The sequence below is a fragment of the Spea bombifrons genome, chromosome 1, assembly GCF_027358695.1.
Source record: "Spea bombifrons isolate aSpeBom1 chromosome 1, aSpeBom1.2.pri, whole genome shotgun sequence".
Taxonomy (NCBI): Eukaryota; Metazoa; Chordata; class Amphibia; order Anura; family Pelobatidae; genus Spea; species Spea bombifrons.
In genome coordinates, this window is record NC_071087.1 from 33,528,511 (window position 1) to 33,552,085 (window position 23,575).

Below are 23,575 nucleotides of genomic sequence, written 5' to 3' on the forward strand. Positions count from 1 at the left end.
CACACACATAAAAAAGAAAGTAAAAAATATAGGCTTGATATTTTCATATGGGTTTTATAAATACTATTTTTATAATAGTGTATTTATATAATTCCAACATTTTCGCTGTGTTTACAAAGGGTATATAGAATAACGAACTAAACAAAGACAAACTTTAGGCTGTGAGGGTCAAGAGGTTGTAGGTTCTTGTTAGAAACAGAACACGTTAAACAGAAAAGCAAAACACTACATAATGTATGCACACAAACTGAACCAGGATTAGTATCAAATGCATAAGATCTCAGTTTGCCAACTTTTTGTCCTGCGTTATAAGTGGAATTTCTTTGGCTCCTTATCCGAGTTCCAGCACCTGTTGAGTCGCCAGGTGGCAGTCTGTATTCGCTGTAACTTTAGGAAAGTGAGAGGGAAAGAAAGAAAGAAAGAGGAGGGGGAGAAGGGGGAAAGAAGGAGAGAGGGAGTCAAGTAATTTCATCGGCTCTAAACTCTTTCCCATTTGTTACAGCAAGGAGAAAACTTTAAACAGACACCCACACTGAGCTCTCTTCAAGCTAAGGAAATTGTTTCCCCTTTTTTTTCACTTCTGAGTTTCTCAGAGGCACAAGAATCCTAACCTGCAAAGCAAGCAAACCCCTGAGTGACCCACAACTCTATTAAGTGCCTGGAAGGATCGCCCTGCTGCGTGGAACCTGCTGCCAAGCAGGGATCTCACTTGCTCTATTACTTACATGCTGTTGGGTCACTGCGCTGATCAGGAAAGACCGTGTGAGGAAGTCTGGTGCAAAGCCAAAAAGAGTAAGGTAAATAATCAGCACAGCCGTGGAGCACAGACTTTGTTACTGCCTAAAAAAGGAACTGCCGGTGAGAAAAAAAGGGTGGTATACGGAGACACATTTTTATCTCACATTGTCCTAAGGGGACACATTTGCTGACTATCACATTGTTTTCCCGCAGGGAGTCTTGCTATAGAATCAGGCTTTCTCTTAGCAAACATAGCAATATTTCTTTTCATAACAGTTACTTCTGTCTGGATTGCTTACTTACTTAAAACTTAATTTTATTAGTAAGTTCTTTTTTTTTTTTTTTGAAAATAGACACTAGCATCTTAAACATAATTCTTTACATTTTATTATCATGTAACTTTTTATTCTTTTTTCTCGTTTAAAATTGAAGTGGACTTCTTGGAAAACAATATATTTTTATTTTAATTTTTTTTTTGCCCAGCTTCACTTTCAAAAGGTTTTCTTTTTAAGCAATTTTGCCAGCTGGATTTTAAAACTGGATTTGATTACTTTATCATATTTTGAGTTTCACACTGGAGGAAGAAAAGAAACACAATATCGGAAAAGAGTTGTCTTTTCATGGGATTATGAGGGATCTACCCCGTGATTATCTGCTACCAATGTTGCCAAAACAGGCTCAGAGCTTTCTTGTAAGTGGTGCAGTTATCATGCACTTCTGCTGCTGAGGTTAACTTTGAACTTGCAAATCTCAAGTGCTATTAAGTGTTTTTGCTCACCTCCCATTCATCCAAATGATCCTCTTGGTACTTCTCATCAGAGTCCTGACTTTTAGCCTGGACTCCCGGCTACATGGAGTACAAGCTGAATCCAATTTGAACAGCAAGTTTCACTATGGAAATGCCAAGGAACAAAATGGTAAGGATTTATATGTCTTTTAAGAAAAAAAAGTTTACAAGTTGGCTTAATCATATACTTCTGCTGCAAGTGATGTGGTACGGGCATGCAAGGTTCAGTCTAACCAGGCACCGCAAAAATATATACAAAAGAACGTCAATATTGAGTGGTAAGAAAATAAACTCTCTTTCCCTTTTAACCTAAATTATATTTGTGCCTCTAGACCTAGATCCGTTTGCGGTTTTGAACTTGTGAATGGCTTCTATTTCTTTCTATGCTGGAAACAAGCTAATCTTACATAGGAAATTAGAATTACTTTCAGCTTTCAAGCGTACCTGAAATGTTTAGAAAATCCTCAACTGAACGATCCCAGGGGCTAAATGTAAGCAAGTCAACAGAAAGACTTCTTTCATACAGCCTGGCTGCTTCAGGTAGTCTCATTTACTGATCCTTCGAACTCCACTCGATTGACATTATTCAGGTTCTAAGAAGCTTGTCCTGTTGATTTTAGATTCTAAATTCTATTTTTTTTTGTGTAGAGTGAATAATAAGTGCATTAAGTTGGAAAAGTAAAATTAAGTGCTGATCTAATTCTACCATTGCGTATGATGTTTGTGGTAAGGGTTTGGCACGAAAACACTCACCGTGTGAAGCCTCAATGTTTACCTTTGCTTCAGGAAACAAAATCAAAGGGTCTTAAAGCATTTTATTTGTGTACATGAACGTACGTTTTGTGGTTTTCATTAGGTTAGGAACCGTGAAACAAAGAATGGGTTAATTTCTTCTAAAGATTAAACGCACCTCGCACTTCTTTATCACTTGTACTGGAGCTGTTAGAGAGAGAGCCTGATATTGTTGCTGCATGCTGCTTGGAAATGTGTTGACATATGGCACCTGCACGCTGCCAGAGATCGTGATCAAAGACCAACGCAGGGATCAATCTCTAATCAGACTTTACCATGGAGGACCAAAGAAAACTGATCAAACAAAAAGTGGGAATCCTGCTATGTTATGACAGAAATTGATCAAGATGACCTTTGAATTCTCTCTATAGTGCTGCAAAAGAATTTATGTCTACAGTATGCTCTGAACCTACGCTTAAGTGTCCCCATGGCTTATTATTTTATGGCATTGTAGACGTTTGTTGAAGTTAGAAAGTTTTTCAAGCATGAAGATTATAGGGGGTTTTCTGAATGCATTGGAAGTGCCAGACATGTATAATTAAATTCAGGCTGGTATGCTACACATTGGCTGAGACTAGTAATATTGCAGCGTTAAAAATGTAAAACCTGGTGCATACTATAACACGTAAGATTATTGCAATTTTTTGTTTTATTGATGTTAATGTATCAGGGAAAATGATCTCATGAAAGGTCAAGTAGGCTTAATAAAATACAGCTACTCTTTACCTGCCTTGAAAAGCATGTAAAAATAAAAACAGATGTTTGAATTTTGTCAGCGATCTTTGGTGGTCTATAACGTATTCCTTAAGAAAACGTATATTATGTTAGGCAGATCTGATCCCCCCGTGTAAATGTACGTCAGTCCAGTATAACTCTTCAGCTGCTGCAGAACCTCCTTTGAAGCAGATTGGTGCCTGGCTGTAGACCAATATAGACCAATTACATTAAATAGAGTTACAAAAAGCTCAATAGGTTTTCTATGAAGCTTTCATCTGGTATTTGGGATACCAACCAAAAATCAGCCATGGGCCTCTGCCAGACTTTATGTACACTGAGATATGTCATATCCCTCAATATTCCAGGTGTTCGAACTTCGCAAAGAGGCAGCGGGAGCTACAAGGGAATTCTGCCTTCAGCACAGACCTCCATTGGCTTTTTTATCTCCTGATAAAAGGAGTCCAGAGGCTGATCTCCCCAACCTGGCCCATACTCCGTAGAGCACGCAAAAGCAGGATAGTGTGGCAGCTACATGCAGTATATAAACTGATGTATAGGTTTCAAAACTAAGATGTTATTTTATAGTTATTGTACCCATGGTGAGAAGTCAGTTTATGAAAAAAACTAGAAGCCTTCATAACAAGAATGCAGTAGGGCTAAGAGACATGCAGGACAATGGTAGATATGGCTGAAGGGTCCTCCTGCTCCATCAAGTGGTAACAGAACCTGGTTAAGATGACATAGCGTATTGGGAATGTGATTAATTATGGCCTAGAATCACACACACTGAGCCTAGTTTGGGAAGATGGCATGGATATGAAACATCAACTGACACATATCCCTTGTACAACTTCTTCATGGGTATTTTGTTATATCCTGGTACTATTCGGCATTAAGGTGAATACAAGAAACAGGTTGCAGTCATAGTTCTGTGTTTCCTCTAGAGAGGATGGGGAAAGTTAATGTTAGCCAAGCCCAAAAAAGCTTCTTTCAAACCACCTCTTCCTTAATATACCTCCCCCATCCTACCAAGCCTCATTAATCCTTCTCCTCAGACCTTTCCTTCCCCATCCTCAGCTCCATTCCCTTTCTAGCCCCATCACAATGTTCAATTTCCTCTCCATCCTCATGGAACCTCCCTACCTATTCCCGCTGCTCACGTTCTAAGGGCAGGTAGGTTGGCTTCCTCAACAGAAATTACTTTTGTCGCAGCAATGCCACAGTATTAAGTATGTACACTTAACTGATTGTAGTGGTGAATATCCTTACAGTGGTTTACGTCATGCGTCACTTAAATCTTCATTCATTCTTTTCTGCATTTTCTTTTATACTCTTCCTGATATAGTGAATAATGCATGAACGGTAGAAGACGTTGAAGGTCGAAGTAGGATGGTTAACATTATAGACTTAGGTTGCCTCACTGGCACTTTTGAGGTCTAAGTAACCTGCCTTCTTGAGTGGTCTCTGATCTTCATTTCAAAACTCCATTATGTTATTGGGGTATTCAGGGAAACTTCTTAAGTACAGAATATTATTTTTTAATATTTACCTACTGTTTAAAACCACCTGTTTCTTGTGCAAAACTGACGGAATGTACACCATCAAAGCAAAAATGAAAAAAAAAAACAATAAAAGATAATTATTAATCACATTGGTAGGGTAGTATAGTGTAGGGTGGGGCAAAGGGCAGGGCTCTCCACTTACATCATAATTATTTGTTATTTTAGGAAATTAGCAATTCAGAATGCATTCTATACTTTAATTGCTTTGCTGCTTTGAATGTCTGTGCTCGCCAGTTGTGTCTTTCATATTATGACCATGTTAAAAGGTCACAGGGGTATCACATTTCAATCTGCAGATTTGTGATAATGTTTTGACATACCCCTAGAAAAGGGCAATTAAGTCAGGTCGGAGTTCTAGAATGATACATTATGTGCATGAAACTTTTTGTTCTGTCCTGCAGGTTATAATATATTTATTTTTTAGGTCACGCTAAATGTGTGTGTCTAAGATATCTGTGTATGCAAATATCCAAGTAGCCTTTCTTATGCCGAATATACATTTGCATGGGCTACACTTTGAAAAGTAATTAATCTTAGTGAAATTGGATTGTTGTATGTGCCACAAAGCTAATCTACTAAAAACATACAAGATACATATAGTACGAATACTTTATTGAAAATCAATTACGCTAAATGCTACCAGAACCATTTAGAACATCGTACAGCCAGAAATGAGAAATAAACCCAATAACGTAGCATACTTCTGCAGGTCACTGGGTGTAACTACTGTTATACGAGGATAATGTGCCCTGAAGTGTTTTATAAGCCCTTGCTAATTCATCTCCACACCCACGACTGGATTGTGTTTTACTTGCTAGAATTATCTGCAACATGTGGTTCTATTTTCAACACTTACCTATATCCCTTCCAGTGTCTGGAAGCTGGTGACTTGAGACAAGAGATCGTCTATGGCCCTGCCATCGAGAGACTGGGTTTTTTAAACTTTCTAAATCAAAGAATACTGGTTTCAATTTACAGATAAAAAGAAAAAGTCAAATAAAACCTTCTAGCCATGTGAACTGCTGCAGGGCTCAACACACACCATTAATGTAGGTTCCTGGTAGCAGTAGGTAAGGTTGGAAGACATTTATATTAGAAATATATAGAATGTATGTATGTGTGTGGATGTATATATACATATATATATTCTCAACTGTTTAAAAGATTTAAGCACAATTAAGCACAGACAAACTATATAAAATGTTCATCGGTATTTGTTAACCTGTTTGTGGATCTCTGAAGAAATGACTTTGTTTCCGCTGAGTTATTGTTGGCTACAGCTATTGTAGGAGCTATTGGTGAACAATCATTTGATTTCTACGGTGGTTGCACCAGTTTAACTACTTTTCAACATGAATATCGTTGTCATATGGACCAATGTGCCCCATTTGGATGGGGATACATATGCCATGCTCCATAATGTTTAGTACCGCTGCTGTGCTGTATGTATTTCTTAATTCATAAACATTGAAAAAGAAATTATGGCGCACGTACTGGAATCAGTTTTCTCAAGAGACAGAAGAAAAGAAGAAGTTGTCTGCATATGTGCAACCCTGTAGCAATGTAGAATGGAATGTACGAGAGATAAGACCCGGGAGCCTTTAAGCATTTGGTTTGTACTGAGAATTGCTATATCAACATTAAGGTTCATGTTTAGTTTATTACCTTAGGGCTTAATAACACATTTGTCACCACTAGGAAATTCCTAGACCTGCCAGAAAAGATAGTGGTTTGTCTTATTTAGAAAAGACTCATTCACAGTAGGATAACTGAGCGATCCGCTAATATGATTACCATGTCAAGTTTTCTGCCTAATTAAAATGTTTTATAGTTAACAGGCACAGATTGTGCATTGGTTTGGGCATAAAACTGTGTTTTAATTGAAAACGACTCTGAAGAAAACTACGGGTGCTTGGTATATCAAATGTTATAGAATTTGAGTTTCACTTTTCTAAAAACTTCTGTTATTCTATGGAATATCATATTCAAACTGGTAAGTGCTGTAATTTATGGATAAAAGTGAATTGCAGTGAACAGCATTCTTTGCATTAATATTTTAGTTTTAGCATGTACTACATCTGAGATGTTTACCTTTCCAATCCCTTTAAGTGAAAATAAAATATTTTTGGCACGTTTCTAAACACTAATGTAAAAAAGTAATGATGGGCTCACATGAGAAGTGCACAAATTAAAGCATTTGGTGACAAACATTTGAGACTTCATTAGACTTCTGACAATGAGTGAAACATCTAGGTCCATTTGCAAACGGGCTATCAATTTTCTGTACTCGTTACACCCAATGATATCTACCCTTAGAACACTATTATTGTCCTAGAGATGTATTGTTTCCTTAAATAGCCTACTTTATAATTGACTCTGCATGACCCTGCTTACAAATATTGTAGAGAACCTCAAACAGCTCAGCCCTCTAAGCAACTGCAATGGTTACCTCTATGGTGATGCTGACCTTAACCATCCATTACAAACAGAAATGGATGTGTCTAATATATTCAGGTAAAAAAGAATGGTGCCAGTGGAAATCTGAAGCATTCCATCACCTGGATGGTTATTTACCCTAACTTATCTAATAAAGCTTAGGACAGATGAGGATATTTGAGACAGACTTAGTTGAAGAGATTCATTATATTAAACATAGAATTTGATTTATTTGTTTATTTAGTGCCATCTTATTCTGCAGATCTGTACAATTCATAACATAACAAGTTGGACTTACATAGAGCCCTATGGTTTTCAGTGGTTTGCAATCCAAGACAACACTAGTCTATAAGTAGGTTTCAAATTACCAGCCATAAAGTTCAGTTCATCATGGGTTATCTTCAACTACAATAGAATAGCAGATCACTTTTTGCTTTGCTTTCTATGACTGTGAATCTATTGAGGACTGAGCTTCGTTTGTGTTGGCACTGGTGGGAAACAAAGGCTTTTTGTCAGATTTTTTGTCAACAGTGATTATACAATCAAACAGCTGCAGTGTGTTTTGCTAACTACCCATTATATAAAACGTTCAGCTGCCCACTATTTTGAATAATAATATACAGTGTTTATAATGTGTTGCATAAGAGTAGTGGTACAGTATATTTAGGCTTGGGCTACCCTAGATCTGACCCAAGGCAGTGCCACAGCCACTAGCACATTCCTCTGTACCACTGTCCTCTCTGTTGAGTTGTGGGATATGATGTCATATCCTCTTAAGGATGCATGGCACGCATAACACATGTTGTGCTGGCCAAGCCAACCAGACAAGGGAGCACAGCCTCCATAGTGTAACTGGGCCAGTTTCAAGGGAGATCAGAGCCAACCCATTGAGTAAGCCCAATAGCGAATTTGTTCCCCTTCTTTATGTGAGAATACACCACTTCATGACAGAGTTCTAGTTTTTTCCTCTGCTCACGTTACTGCCCAGTACAAAGCCAGAAAGGATCTTGTGTTCCTGATCAACATTAGCCACTGATTCTAATTCATGTGAACTTGCAGGTACAGACTTTTAATCAGATAGTGGCAACTTTAAAATAAGATATAACATGTCAGCCTCTGGAAAAAGTTATGTGCTTATGATAACAGATGTCCAGAAATCATTTGTTTTTTGTAAAGTTGTTGAATATGTTCTCCAGTGGAGTTAATTTCCTTCCTCTCACATTTCAGCTTTAATCAGCAAGTGAACGACTGTCTGAAAGATCCAATTAGACCTGAGGTGATTTAGAGTTTAGATTTGTGTGATGGCATCTGCAAGTCAGTACAAATTTTAGCAATTAGCAGTCTGTATTTATGACCTTTATGGTTGAATTAGTTAATTAATGGATTAAAAATGGTTTCTAGTGATGTTGTCCAAAACCTTCATTCCTGTTTTTAAGGGTATAATGATCTTATTTTCCCTATACAACTGGGTGTAACGCTCCACACACAGTGAACAGACATATCACTCTTCTGGGACTCTACAACATACACCAGTTCCTCTTTGAAAAAAATCAACTTTTGGGACCCATCTTTGCCTTAGTCGGGTCCTTTTTCGTTTGCTTTTTTATGTCTCATTAACAATAGGTGCTGTAGACAGGACCACATTTGGAAGCTCAGGCCTGTGTCCAAACATATCTAATATATAAAGTAGCTATGTCACCATCAACTCGGTCTACAAGGACAAGTGTTTTGACCAGCCCCGTACAGCTCCACTGTGCTCTGACCCACACCCTTTTCACACCAGCAGGCATAATCCCTGCGGGTGGACAGAGATCAGGCTGTGAAATGATGGCCGGCTGGTCTCCCCTCCGACAGCTGGGGCCAAGCGTTTTTAAATTTAGAAGGGAGAGAGTGAAAGGAGAGGAGCAGACATAACAAAGAGGGTGTGAAAGAAGAAATAAAGGATAAAGAGGGAGAAGAAAAAAGTGAACATAATTTTAATGATGGACAAATGCTAGAATACATATACAGTATTTGTCACCACCAGAAGACATTTTGAAGTTTTGAAAAAACAATGCAGACTGACAGAAATATAAATATATTTGCATTAGGCTATATTTAAAGGTTAAAGCAAGTCTAAAGAATATTAATGGTGCTTAAAATAATGCTATGACTTCAAATCAAATCAGCACACCTCAGTTTTGGTAATGCTGACATACATAACCTTTCTATTTAAAGTAACTTTTTACAAGTACAGGCTACAGACAATAACATGTCTGAACGAAGTCTGAAGGAGGTTTGTCTACGTGCTGAGCCTAATATTCCACATAGCAAGTTCAGGAAAATGCATGTTAATCTTTTGCACTGATGTTTCCTCATTATCACACATCATTTGATCAATGCTAATTTAAGAAGCTATTATTTCCCTTGTGCTTCATAGTAATTGCCAGTACATCTTTCCGTGATTATCACTGCATCTACAACTTATCAAATATGTACCTTGGGTGACTTTTACAAAAGTGTTAGAAAATAATTAGCACCAGAAAAAAATAATTAATCTGAATAAAAAAAAGTCCTAAGAATTTAGTTTCAAATAATATTCAAAAATATTTAATTACATAAAACATTAGAAAAAAAATCTTCTGTTCATATCAGAAAATATATATTTTTGCATTCCGTACTTACAATATAGGGCTCTGATTTTGATTACCATATACTTCTTCCATGAAATTTATTTTCTACTACATTCTTTGTTATTGCAGGGTAAGCAAGGGTTTTACAGAAATGCACTTTTATACATTTGGCTTTTATTCTACACAGAATAAAGTTACTTAGTTAATAACACTTTAAGTTTAGAAATCACAACCATATCTCTGGTTCCCTTAGTCGAGCGTACGTTGATTATGTGTAAGCCACAGATTTATGAAAGGATGTATCAGCCAAGGGATGCGTCCAATTTTTGATTCCATGGTTATGAACAATTTGGCTACCAACATTATACTACTTAGCAAGTATTTTATATATAAACTAAAGACTTGACAAATAAGAGTAATTCCTCGTAAAGAAAGCCTGACCTTTATTAGTTTGTTGGGTAATAGATCTCTGACACAATAACTTGATACAAAACTGGATCCTGGACAGAGGCCCTATTTTGGGTCCACTTGTTCAAATGTCAAATGTAAATACGTTTTTCAATACTCGTTTACCCCAGGAACTGAACATGTGACAGCTTAGTCCTGTGTAATTGTTATAGCTCAGATGCTTAAAAACTGGATTTGATGACAGATAAGAACCATTTGGTCCAACTAGTCTGCCTGTTTTTCCTGATGTACACCTGATGAAGACTCAAACCTTAATAAGTCCTTGGTTTTGTCGTTCAAGATACCTGGCTGTGGAGGTATCAAATCCAAGCCATGGGCTTTGCGAACTCATCAGATACCCAAAATCTTTAATACACAAGATGTGGATAAACAAAACGAAACGCGTCTGACATCCGTTTCCTTTCTTCCAATAACTATAGTTACATGATCCAATGTATAGGAGAGCTGGCATAAAAAGCGGTGAGGTAGATCTGAGCCACGTCTCTTCAGTGCTTTGGTCCTTGCATGTATAAGGACATCTGGTATCCGGCATGTTGTGCTTTGCTCACCCGCTTCTTGTGTATTGAGGATTCATGGTATCTGATGAGTGAGTGTCTAAACCCGGAGGCGTGTATACATATTTGAAGAACAGGCAAAGTTAGCACTAGGCCCTAGTAAGTTATCAAAAAACACAGCGGGGGGGGGGTCAAAGTGAAAACAGTTAAGAGAAGAAATGATCTTAGCTCTCAAAAATCTGCTTCGTTTTCTTTTGTTACATGGGGAACAGAAATGTAACTGAACTGATTGCTATAGGCCATACTGTCTGGATATCTTGCCAACTATCCATATATGTGCAGCATGTCATGGTGCCAGGGGTAAAGCCATACTTTGAAGAATGCATCCCATAAGGATATCTCCTAAAACCACTAAAGCCCTCTTGGGCCATAGAGCACTTACAATCCAATCCTTAATCCTTCCTGTTTTTAAATTTGGCACTGTGACAAAAACCATAGTTTTTTAAGGATCAAATTCTTAATAATAGATCCCATTACAATATACATTATATATATATATATATATATATATATATATATATATATATATATATATATATATATATATATATATACATATCATTTTCCTTGAATGGAACATCAGACACAATAATGGGGAATATAGTGTCTCTAAGGGAGGGAAGTATATGGACTTAAAATATATTTGTAAGTAGAGTTGTTGACAGCAAGTGGATGAAGTTAAACTGAGTGAGCAAATTTTGACACATACTAATACCTCATACAAATAAATGAAATATATTCTCCAAATCACAGCTGTAAACAATCACAATGCAATGTATGAAAAAGAGGTTCCTTGTCCTTCCAATCCTTTTCAAGCAGACAAAAAAAATGGAAAAGATTGAAAATTGATTTTTTTTACTTTACTCTGTATCAATGTATGTCTGGAAACGTGTCAGCAAAGTAAATTACTATGTGGTTTTTGCTTTGCAAAACATGATGCAATAAGATATAAGTTGCTGATTTATATAGAGAGCACCACCCTGCCATCACATCTAGCATCATCATACTATAAAGTTGTGTTATAGTACTGCCTTTTACCTAATATTGCAGTATTCTTTTTTAATCCCCGTTGAACCGAAACCTGCTTCGATATTTATTCATATAATGCCAAATTCAGTCATCCAATGGCTGCGTAAAGGTTAATAAGTTTCCAACTGTAGATAAATTATAAAACGCATAGCTCTTTAGTGTCAAAGGCAAGGTCTCCCTGAAAGGCTAAGCCAGAGTTAAGTGAAAATATTTTTCTTTTGTTTCTGATCCTCGTGTTAGTTTGCATGACAAACTGGCTTTCTGTGTGATCGCCTTTGATATGCCAGATGCATGGATTTCATATTTTTCACCTTAGCTCTCTGTACTTCTAAAGCTGTATAATAACCTCTGAGAACCTCAAATGATTAGACATGCAAGTCTTTATTTAGGAGTGTCATTTGTCTGATCAAAGGAAACGTCGTGCTCATTTTATGATGCAGCTGAACGACTTACGCGGCACTATTAAGGCCCCAGAAAACCTTTAAGCGTTTTAAGTAGGTATGATGTCTCCAGACTACAAACAGTGTTTTCAGATTATTATTTTTTTTTTACTGGCAGCGGTGGATTATACGAGGCTGCGGCCTTCTGAGGTAAGGCTGTGTGACTTACTTGTGGTTCTGGGACTATTTCAAACACTCTAAAGCAAAATAAATGTAATGCATGTAATGGTCTCTTTATGGAGAAATCATAAAAAACTACATAGCCGTGAAAACATATTAAGTCATTTAGTAGAACTTTCCCTTTTTTGTGCGTGAAGGGTGTATATTTGCAGTCTAGAATTAAGGGTTTGATGTATATTTTAGAATTCTATAGTCAAAACATTACTTGCACGAAAGTTTATATGTCAAAGCTGACTTTTTTTGGCTTTAGAGCTATTTTTGTGGCTTCTGAATGGAACAAAACAGATTTTTTTGGCCTTAATCATTCTGTCCACAAGGCAAAGGGTCCAACACAGAAAAGTCCCTTCGCAAAAAAAGAAGTAGGCATGCGATGAGAAAATAGGGTTAATGTATGATACAGTCCAAGAATATTTCTTACATCACTAGATATTACATCATCATGGGATACTACTACAGTACCACGCCATAAAATCAGGATCATAATTACAGAGTTTTCCTTCTGGGTCTCTGCATGTCTGGGCTTGTCTTGAAATAATCCACTTCTAGTTTACTTGAGTGAATATGGGTCAATGCCAGAACATACCACAACAGCAAAGCTGCTAACAGAGAGTCTTATGTTTTACTTGACAAGGACTAGATATTAGACACTTTTTCTGTAATATCTACTGTGATCAGCCATGGCAAAAGCATGTCAATTATATAACAACTTGTTGATCACAGCGTACATTAACAATCCTTCAGTACAAAGAAAGTGTGATAAAGAAAATTAAGTTAAAAGGATCCTGTAACATGATGAACACACATTTGTTTTAGTTCATAAAGCTGTTTATTTGGCAAAATAAAAATGTAAATGCCGCCCAAGAAGCATCCGTAGCATGAAGTGTATCCCGTTCGGCAAAGAGTGAATAGATCTCTCTTTACCCTCAATAAATGGGGGTGAGACAGTGAAACTAGGCCTTAGACAAAAAGAAACTGAGCCAGCGGGCAAGTACAGGTCCTTGCATATGACCAGAAGATGCCACAAGGGCCCTTTGCCAGATAAGAAGAAAATCTGCAATAATACCAAATTCCACCTAAAGCCTACTCAAGCCGTTTATGTCATAGACAGGTGGTAGTGTCCTAATTGCTCTAGGGACTTTACATATAAAATAAACGCTGTATAAAAATGTTTTTGCATTTTCTTATAATTCACTATGTGGCCACTTTTCAATGCTGAAATTGATGTAATATTGCCATATAGTCTATAAAAATAAATCACAATTGCATCCACCAGTGTCAGTATCTAAAAGTGTCTCATCTTGGCCAGATAGTCTTTGGCCCCCTGTTAAACAAAAACCACATAGACCTACGTCCAACCTAAAGATTCTTTGAAAAAAGAAAATTGGCCCATTTTTAGAAGGTTATACATATACCTGCTCATCAACCCATACAGTGCTAGCCATGTATAACATACATGGATGGCAAACTGGGCTTTTCTATTTTGTAGCAGGGCAGCTGCCTTCATCAGAGGTCTTTCATTGTTTGAATGTACAAGTGAGACTTCTTCTACCTACTTAACCTGACCCTAGGAAGAATTTGAGTATTCTCTTGGGGTGGCTCCACTTATATGCCGGTGCTTTTACTAACACTCCATAAAGTGTATATTCTTTCTGCCTGTTTGCTAAAAGTAAATACTTGCAGTGGCAATATTTCAACATTTAATTGTAATTAATGTACAGCTGCAGTCGAATCGGTCATCATTACAAATGTGTACCAAGAACTCTGTGTTTCAAAGCCTCTTAATTTTTCTTACACACTACACTACAGTGTCTACCCACCTGTCATTGGGACAGAATGTGCTAATTATTGTGTCTATAAAAGTGACATAGTTTCCTAGCAAACCTCCGTAGTCGCTTCCATATCCAGTGCATTTTTCAACAACTCAAACGAGACAAATCTGGGTGGTCTGCATATACAATAAGTGTCTGCAAAGTTTCAAGATTTTTTTTTTTCATTTTTGACCTGACAGCACCTCAATGAAAATCCACGTAACAGTTTTTTGTTCTTTACTAACAAAAAAAAAAGGTGAGTTGAATATGAAGTCAGGATATCTTATAATAATAACGTCTGTAGTTTGCTACATGCTGTTTCCTGCGCAGAAGGTATAATAGCTCAAAATATTTTAAAAGTAAATTAACTGTTTTGTGTTGAATGTTTTAACTTCACCACTGTGGATTGTCTTTGGGTGGTGCGTTCTTAATTTCATCTGCCAAAACAGAAATCATTCTGAATTTCTTTATTGTACTTAAGTTGATATGGTTCTGCTGTCTTGTACAACTATACTTCTCCGTTCTGGCATCTGGACAAAACAGAAGCATAATCCACAGGGAAAGTTCTAGAATAAGCACATGTGATGTGTTAGGCTCTAAAGTGCACAGTGTAGGAAAGGAGAAAGATTAAAACCATACTGGTTGTATTTACATATGTACACACTTGGTCTGCTGAGTTTCTAGACATTTAGTACCTGGTAAATTTAAACATTTATATGTGATTTTTTTTTTTTTCATATTTAGTGATTACCCATGTGCTTTGTTAAATTTAAACCTGAAGTTGAGCCAAAAATAATTTAAAAAGTAGTTAAGAGATTCAAACCATACAAGTTTGGACCCCTGATATAAATTATGCAGTTTTCTGCGCTTCACAAGAAAGCCATACATTCAGTCTTTAACGCCATAACTAAATAAGTACTCTTTTTCTCTCTACTAGGAGCAAACATGTTCTGCTTTGTTACCAATGAGCTGTCAGTCCCAGAATTGGAAGGCATGTGGACTGTGATGTATCCTAGGGTGGCAGGTTCAGGGGACAGATTACCCTCTTTGGTGATCAGCATACTTGGGAAATTCTGGGCTCCGGCTACCTGGAGCCTTCCCTTGTGGGATGCGGCCGCTGATGATGAGGGGGGGGTGTCCCATTGATATCGGGGAGTGTTCCTACTGATGTCAGTGGGTTGAAATTGAGGGAAATGGGTGGAGAGTGTGGGGGTTTCAAGCTCCCGCGGCCCGGAGGATACATGTGTTGACCCAGGGAACTCCAGGAGAAGCACCACTTCCTCAATGGGCTGGTTACAGGGTAGATCTCTGTTCTCCCCAACCAGACCAATTAAATTATGAAGGCTAAGCCCGCACAGTACAGCATCCGTATACTGCATTAAAAGGCCTTGTATACCTCTAAGGCACAGAGTGCCAGGATATGACGTGAAGATGGTTGCCTCGGAGGGGACGACTGGGGGAGCTGGACTGGGTTGGGGCTAGGGCAGCTCCAAAGGTAAATAAAATACAAAAATTAAAAAAAAATGATTATTTCATTGTATTATATGTTAAAATATCCAATGTTTACCTTCTTGCAATATAGAAGATATGAGAGCTGAGTTGAGTTCGGTAACATCATTGGTGTCAAACTCAGAGAGATCTCAAGTATGGCAATGAGGTTACCCAAAAACTAAAAAGTTCAACCAATGCTAAGGACTGGGGTATTCCTTACAACACTTAGGTGGATCCACATCTTTACAAATCGCCGATTATCTCGCAGCTTCCTTCTGTTTTCCATCAACTGAATTCTCAATTTGTTTAAGACGCCACTTCAGTCATGTTAAAGGCATATTGTAGTCCATTTTTCATTGGACAGTTATTGGAGTTAGCAAAATAAACTCCTTTAACATCTCAGCACTCTACCACCATTTATTTTAATGGGAAAGCAGGTCGCATTGACTTCAAAGGGAGTGCTACTGGGCATGCCGAAGAAGAATGCTTGCTCATTACACTTCCTGATTTCAGTAGAGAACACCAGCAAAGGGGTTAAAGGAGACAAAAGTACATAAATAAAGAATGCATGCATTCAGTAAAATGCATTGGAGTTCATGCAAAATGGATTCACTTTTGAAGTTTCAGTATCACTAGGTTATCTTTTCTTTGAATTTTATGGATATCAGCAAACAGAACAATGTTAAAGAAAAGTTAGACGAAATGTAAAACAAAGGTCAAAGAGTTAACGGCCATCTGCAGGAAAAGTGGTTTGATGTTATCGATACAATGCATTAACACAATGTCCTTTTGTTATAGCGATCAAGTGAACTGATTTCATGTAGTAGTTTATTAGGAAAACAGATGCCTGACAATTAGGATAGAAAGTAGGGTAATTACAAAGGTCGATTTCCATTGGATCATTTCGTTTGCTTTATTGTGATATTACCACATACAGACATACAGTTGTGTGAAAAAGAAAGTACACCCTTTATGAATTCTATGGTTTTACACATAAGGACATAATAACAATCATCTGTTCCTTATCAGGTCTAAAATAAACAGGCTGGTACAACATGTCCTTCTGGGGCAGAATGCTGGGGCAGAATGCTGGGGTATGATCTCACACCCTGGTACTTCGCAGAGAGAATGGCAGGTGCAGAGATACACACTGCCATGGGTAAGGCCAATGGCAGTACCCATCTTAAATACACCATTCCTTATAGAGCAAGAGTAGAAGGATAGCCGATTACCCAAAAACTGTTTCAGGTCTGGAAAGGTGACTGGTCTATCCTACGAGAGAACTGTAGTAAATACATCTAAAATAAAGAAATATTTCAGGTATAGCAGCATGAATTTAAACAAAAATGTTGAGATTAAATGAGTTCCTTTGGACTAGATCATTTGATATCATTTTAGTGAAAGCAAAATGGTGAGCTGATCTTGGCAACTGAAATTAATTAGTTGATGGTTTTCTAGTACCCATTAATGTGAAGATTATGTGGATGTGATTTCTATATGTGGGCATATTGGATACTATAATGGGACCGGATGTTTTGGTTTTATACTGAAATAAAGGCTTTGGGGAGATAATTTCGAAGAGACATTAACATTCCAAATATTCAGGGAGGTTTTTTTTTAGTTAGAATTGGTTGTCTCTGATCCTTGAACTATTGTTTCTTGCTCTGAAGGCAGAAGCGGTGAAATGTTGTTGGTAGACCACCCATATTCAGCTCCTGGCTGACCTTTATTTATTGCTAAATGCTACGAAAGTGATGTGATGCCACTCTATTCACTAACATAGATCTTGAGCTCTACCTCTTTCATCCGCCTCCTTAATCTCCTCATTTTATGTTCTTTTCTCATCATATTATTAACTAAACCTTCTCTATGCTACTTCTTACATTTTTCTCTTTTTCTCTCTCTGTCTTTGTCTCCACCCCATCTCTCTCTCTCTCTCTCTCTCTCTCTCTCTCTCTCTCTCTCTCTCTCTCTCTCTCTCTCTCATATATATATATATATATATAAAGACTCAAGAACTGAGATCCTGAGATCCATTTTTTTTACTTGCCTTTGAAGTGTGCTCTGTCCCCATATTCCGGTTACTTTTCAAATACACAGCTCAATATCGTGACCTGCTACTTCTGGGGCTTGTTAAACAGTACATGTTTATCCTTTCTGCAAGACATAGCAGCAAAAAACATTAATCACAGCCTGTCAACCCAAACAAAAATCTCAACCAAATGAGGTTCAATGTCTTTTAGCCGTCAGATCAACAATGACATATCCATAATTATAATGCAGACTTTTTTGCTCTAGGTCACGTATAGTTTTCTCTGTCGTCTTAAATCGGCATGCGTACAAAAACAATTACATGTTGAACATAACAAGTACAAACTATGCTGAGGACTTAAAAAGGTTAGAAAACTGTGAAAACCTAATAACCAGTCAGCAGTAAATAAATACCAGTTTGGAAATAACAGGATGGCTGTTCTAGGGTACTCCGGTAATAGGAAAAATAGTATATTTTTCAAATAATTTTATCCTAAATTGAGTTCTTATGTAGCTAATATTCACAGACAGCTGTTTAACCTCCTCACCTCTCATTAATAATTTCCTGAAGCTAGTTTTAAAATGCAAAACTTTTTTTTGTTTTGCAAGAAAGGGTATGTTTTTTAATTGCTTTCAATGACTAACTTGTATAGTGAGAAGTGCTAGACTCTGCTGAATTCCTTTTAATAGGAACCTATTCATTCTTTGTCTAGTGGCGTACATTTTTCTTAGCAAGTGCCTGCATGCTACGTTGGCAAATTACGTCCCTGACATACTGTTCTGTTGCTATTTATATTGTACCAAAGTTTTTTTTTTAATTTTAAAGCTTAATTTTATTCCTTTACTTTGAAAATAATAATAATAATAATATTAATAATAATAACAACAAAAAACCACAAGGATGGGCACATGTATCTCATATTAAAGATATTTCTTTATAAATAGTATAACATTTTCTTGAATAGATGATGTCGGGAAAGGATGCTCCACTGTTTTTATGGAAATGTGCTAATAGTGACCCTCTCTCCTGAACCGCCCTTTCTGTATACGTGTTAGCCAGTTACATACACTGTGTATCTATGATGCAAGCTTCTTTGATCAGAAGCATAGAACTAGCGGTGATAACAGACCACACATTTTCGTTTTAGTGAAATAAGGTTTTTTCCATTTTAATGAACTCATTTTGTAGTTTGTTTACATTTCAGGAAAAATGTTCCCTAAGGGACTTTTTGGACTGGTAATGCACCCAAGGCTTGCAGGCACTCGGACTGATTTCTTCCCGGGCCTTTTGGCTTATTTACATATTTAGATTTGTGTAAAATATAGGACATGGCTCATCGTATAAACAAACAAGGCAGCTGCCTGAGTGACAGATCTGTAAGGCGTTCTCATTTGTGTTAGAAAGCAAGTGTATGCAGGACGGCAGTGTTAAGACATCATTTACCTAGGGAGCCAGGATCCCTATAGGTGGCCCTAGTGTTCCGGCTGATGTTTGTGCACCAAACATATCTGTGTTTTACGTATTATTTCTCATAAGGACTGGTTTTTAACTTTTCTATTGATATTGTGTTACATTAAACTACTTAAATTGTTTCAAATTACCATGGTTTCCATCATTTTTTCTTCTCAAATGCTTTTGAAAAAAAGGCATTAAAATCCCCTCCATTGTATTGCTTTGATTAAAACACTATACTTTTCTTGAAACGTTCCAGTACATGTGATTGGAAAGCGATATAGGCTAATGTATTAATTTAAACTTTTTGCCATTGTAGCCTTGTTGTTGTGCTAAGCAGAGACTGGCATTACCTGCCAATGTTTATATTATATTCCTCTTTATACAGTGCCATTCCTATGTGAGAAGAGTGGGGCATGTTTATTCCATACTTAGCCTCTAAAATAAAGCTGAAAAATACTGACTCTTACACATGTAGAAGGATCATTCATATACAACATTCAACCAACGAAGATCACTTAAACATTCTGTAATGCTTGTCATTATTATACTTATTATAAAAAATTATCATACATATTGCATCTGAATAATCCCTATGATGAATTGCGTTCATTGGCTTCACAAATATATGCTTGTCTCGTAGAAGCAAGGTTACTATGTAACAAAGTTAGCTTTTACATACATTTTAGACTTGCACTATGGTGGCGAAATGCCTGTATAGCCTGTGGAGTGCCACCCTGTCTGCTAATCTGTTTGCACTTACACGACTGTTGACATCTCCCCAGTGTTGTAAAAAGCTCACTCTTTCCTAGAATCCAGGTGCTATGTGAGTTCCATTTCTTCCACATGTTAAGCTATAGACTTTACACAATTCGTTTTATTTCCCCAATCCCCCAACCATTTCATTAAATTTATTGCTACTTTTTAACCAAGATGACTGGCAGAAAATAATCTAGACATTTTTGTCTCCTGATATCATTCTGGATTCATGCCATTGCTCATATACGGCATTTATGCGCTCTCAAGGTATTATTAATAATTTATTTTGGAATTTATATCTTTTTTGCTGCAGCTGCACTTTAGGCAAAACTATTTTTTTCAACACTATTGAGTGATAGCTATTTCAAATATTTTAGCTAGGGTAAATCATAATTTAGTGCACTATGTGACTAGTTTATATGAAGTTATAACTATTACATTATACCACATGCTGCCTGTTTCCAAAGATGGACGGATCATATTAGACATCACTGGGTTCATCGAGAATCCAACTTAGATCTGTGTCTTCATTAATGGTAAAGATCAATATTCACATTTCAGTCATTTTACAATGCAGATGGCCCATTCATATAGAAATAAATAACAGTAGCAATAAGAGCACTTTCATATCCCATTGTACAGCACTGCAGTACATAATAGTGCTTTATAGACCAATAAATAATAATGTAAAACATTTACTACAATAGTTGGAGGAACATGGATACTAACTGTATTTGTTATTCATCAAGGAGGAGGCCAAATCCTTGAAATTGTTGAGACAGGAAACCATTTGTAGAATAGTAGTTACTTGTTAAATTTGCTTTAACACCTTCGTGTTATTTTGGAATGGGGTGATTTCTATTTCCGGGAAACTTCTTTTTAGGATTACAAAGTTTTGAGGTATGAAAAGCAAGTTTTGTGTATATATATAAATATATATTATTATGTATGTGGACAGCCTTTCTTAAACCTGTTTTTAACAAGTTAAATAAATTGAATGTTTACTTTAAATCACTGTCAGACAGAAAGTGGACTTGTCTGTCTCTGAGAAGAATAAAACGTGTTCAGTCGTATATACAGCAGTCCAGCAGTGGTATATTATGGCCTGGGCAAACTAGGCCTAGGACGGCAGGTTTAGGAGTGACAGTCCTTCTGTGTAAAACTGGAGGCAGGTCCCTGATATGCTGCTGGTATTTACACTAGAAGGACTGTGTCTTTCTTCAGTGAAAGGGGCGGTTGGGGAGCTGCTCTTGGTCAGACCTTAAGTGGTTTATTTGAAGAAGCCGATCTAAAGCATTGTTGTACAGTTAGTCATATGGTTTCTATTCTACTGCCTATAGCAAACATGGCTCCAGCATCTTTCCCCCTGCATGCACCTGATGATAGGCCCAGTTTTGCCAATCTACTGCAAATATGGCTACCTCTTTGATTTTTTTTGTCAGACCGTCCATATACATGATGTTTATCATGTCTTGCACAAAAGGGTATTGTAACGTTTGTATTGTAGGATTAGCAGAATTTAAAGATACTTTTCTATGTCTCGTGCAGAATGGATTGTTTTCTACATTAATTTTGTATTCCGATTTTTATTCCATTTTCGGAATTTGAATTACAGTACCTACCAAACCTCTTTACAGGATTCAGCCTCAAATAGGTTCATTTATACAGCAGATGATACTCAAGGCATTCATTGGAGACTTAGAGATATTCTTGAATTGTTTCCATAATATGTGTGCCACCCTATCTATGCTTAACTTACATAAATTAGGGAAATACACTATAAATGATAATAAGCATCTAATAAAGTTACAGAACACTTATATAGACGTGCCCATATAATTCACATCTGAAATAATCCTATTTGTAACTTCTGTTCTCCCCCAAACACATAATATACACCTACACATAAACACATACACATACGCTACAGTTCATAAGGCATTACTGGTATTTTAGTTTTGTTCAATTTATGTAATTTATTTTCATTTGAGAGGTGCATAACTATGTGTTATTAACTATACTAACTACAGCTATATTTTCACAGCTTTTAGAAATATATATATATCATTCTTAACAAAATTAATCTATATACCTTAAAAAAAAACATTTTTTTTAGTTCTGCAAACCAGACAAAGGGATCAAAGTAATATAATAAAATGTGGTTCTGTCTTTTCAATTTATACCCAATATATAGGTCTGTCTGCCTCAACACCAGAGAATATCTAAAGGTGTGGATTAGGTAACATAAGCGAATGGAATGTGTGGACTGCCACAGGCACTTTCCCAGTAAAATTTGGCAAACTTAGCACAGCTTGACTTTTGCTTGCCAAGTAGATATTTGAATACGGAGTAATTGGCACTTTTTTCCTTCTTAAGTAAATGGCCATGTTTCTGTCTATGTACTTACTGTTTCTGGTAATTTATGATGCGCTGGATTAGCAACAATACCTTTTTGTGTAACTTTTTATCCTATATCACAGACCTTTTTGGTCCCTTGTAGACGAAGCTAGTCAACAACAGAAATCCAAGACATAAAGCGTACTTGAATAATGTATCGTGTAATTGAAGCTAAAAATGTATCTCTGTTTCTTCTCTGTTGTATATATGTTTATACAACAACATCTTCACCAATTCATAATATCCTCATATGTCCTGGGTTTGATTGTAGTATAAATACACTTTGTCACACTTCATGCTTTTTTTCCCTAAACTTATAATCACATTACTAACTGTCAACACGAAATAACCTTACTAAAACATTAATCCCCTTTCAATAATAACAATATTTTGAGTGTTGGCTTTGCTGACGCTACAATCTATTTTCTACTAATATGCAGCTATTTTAACCGTACACTGCTTGTGCCGCAAGGGCAGCAATTTTTATGTGGGCAGGATGGACAATTCTGTGCTGGCAAATTCTCAACAATGTGCACAATGAAATATATTTGTATGCGTCTGTAAATAAGCTCCTACACGATCCATTTCCAGTCTCCATTCACAGTTAACACAGATTTGTCCAACTGTAAGACTTTTGTTTTGGTTGACTTAGAAATATTTATGGTGGTGATCCCACAAATTACTATGTGTATCACTATTAAAACTTGCTAATACATTTAATTAGGCATTCATTTTGTTCATTTTGTACACACACATATTGCTAGAAACTGTCTTCTTTACTACTTTGTGCTGGTCACTGTAGTCTGCTTTATTCATTTTTATTTGTACTACCAACGGTCTTTTAAATGATTGCTAGTGTTTGGCCCTTCTTATGTGCCTGGTTCTATACATGTTGTTTTTTAGAAACCTACTATATGACTGAACTTTTTTTTATTTCATAGGATATATCTTCATTGTCAATATTACTATAATTAGGAAATTATAAATCAAGCTAAATTGATATTTGGGTTTTTGTTCACAAGATTTTGTTGCCCCTGTAATGCAAATGTTTTTTCCCTATTTTCCCCCCACTGGGAAGTGCAAAATATACAATATATATATATATATATATATATATATATATATATATATATATATCCATATGTTGGCTATAGCTTTGAAAGCGTTATAAAAAGATATGCACAATGCCTGTTGACTTTTGGCCAGATTTAGTGTGACTATGCCTGTAAATTATTTATTTGCCTCTTCACATGTGTAATGGTGTATGACTCTAAAAATCCAGAGGTATTGTTCAGTAGTGTGAAACGTATGTTGCCATCAT

General features: G+C 36.6%; 1 protein-coding gene across 1 annotated transcript in view; it reads left to right on the top strand.

The window, feature by feature from the left end:
- Positions 1 to 1,199: 1,199 nt before the first annotated feature.
- PDGFC (platelet derived growth factor C) overlaps positions 1,200 to 23,575 on the top strand; it is a 101,246-nt gene continuing 78,870 nt past the window's right edge. The window contains exon 1 of the mRNA XM_053460390.1: positions 1,200 to 1,655. Within this exon, the coding sequence (XP_053316365.1) occupies positions 1,532 to 1,655 (124 nt within the window). The 5' untranslated portion in view covers positions 1,200 to 1,531. The remainder of the gene's footprint in view (positions 1,656 to 23,575) is intronic.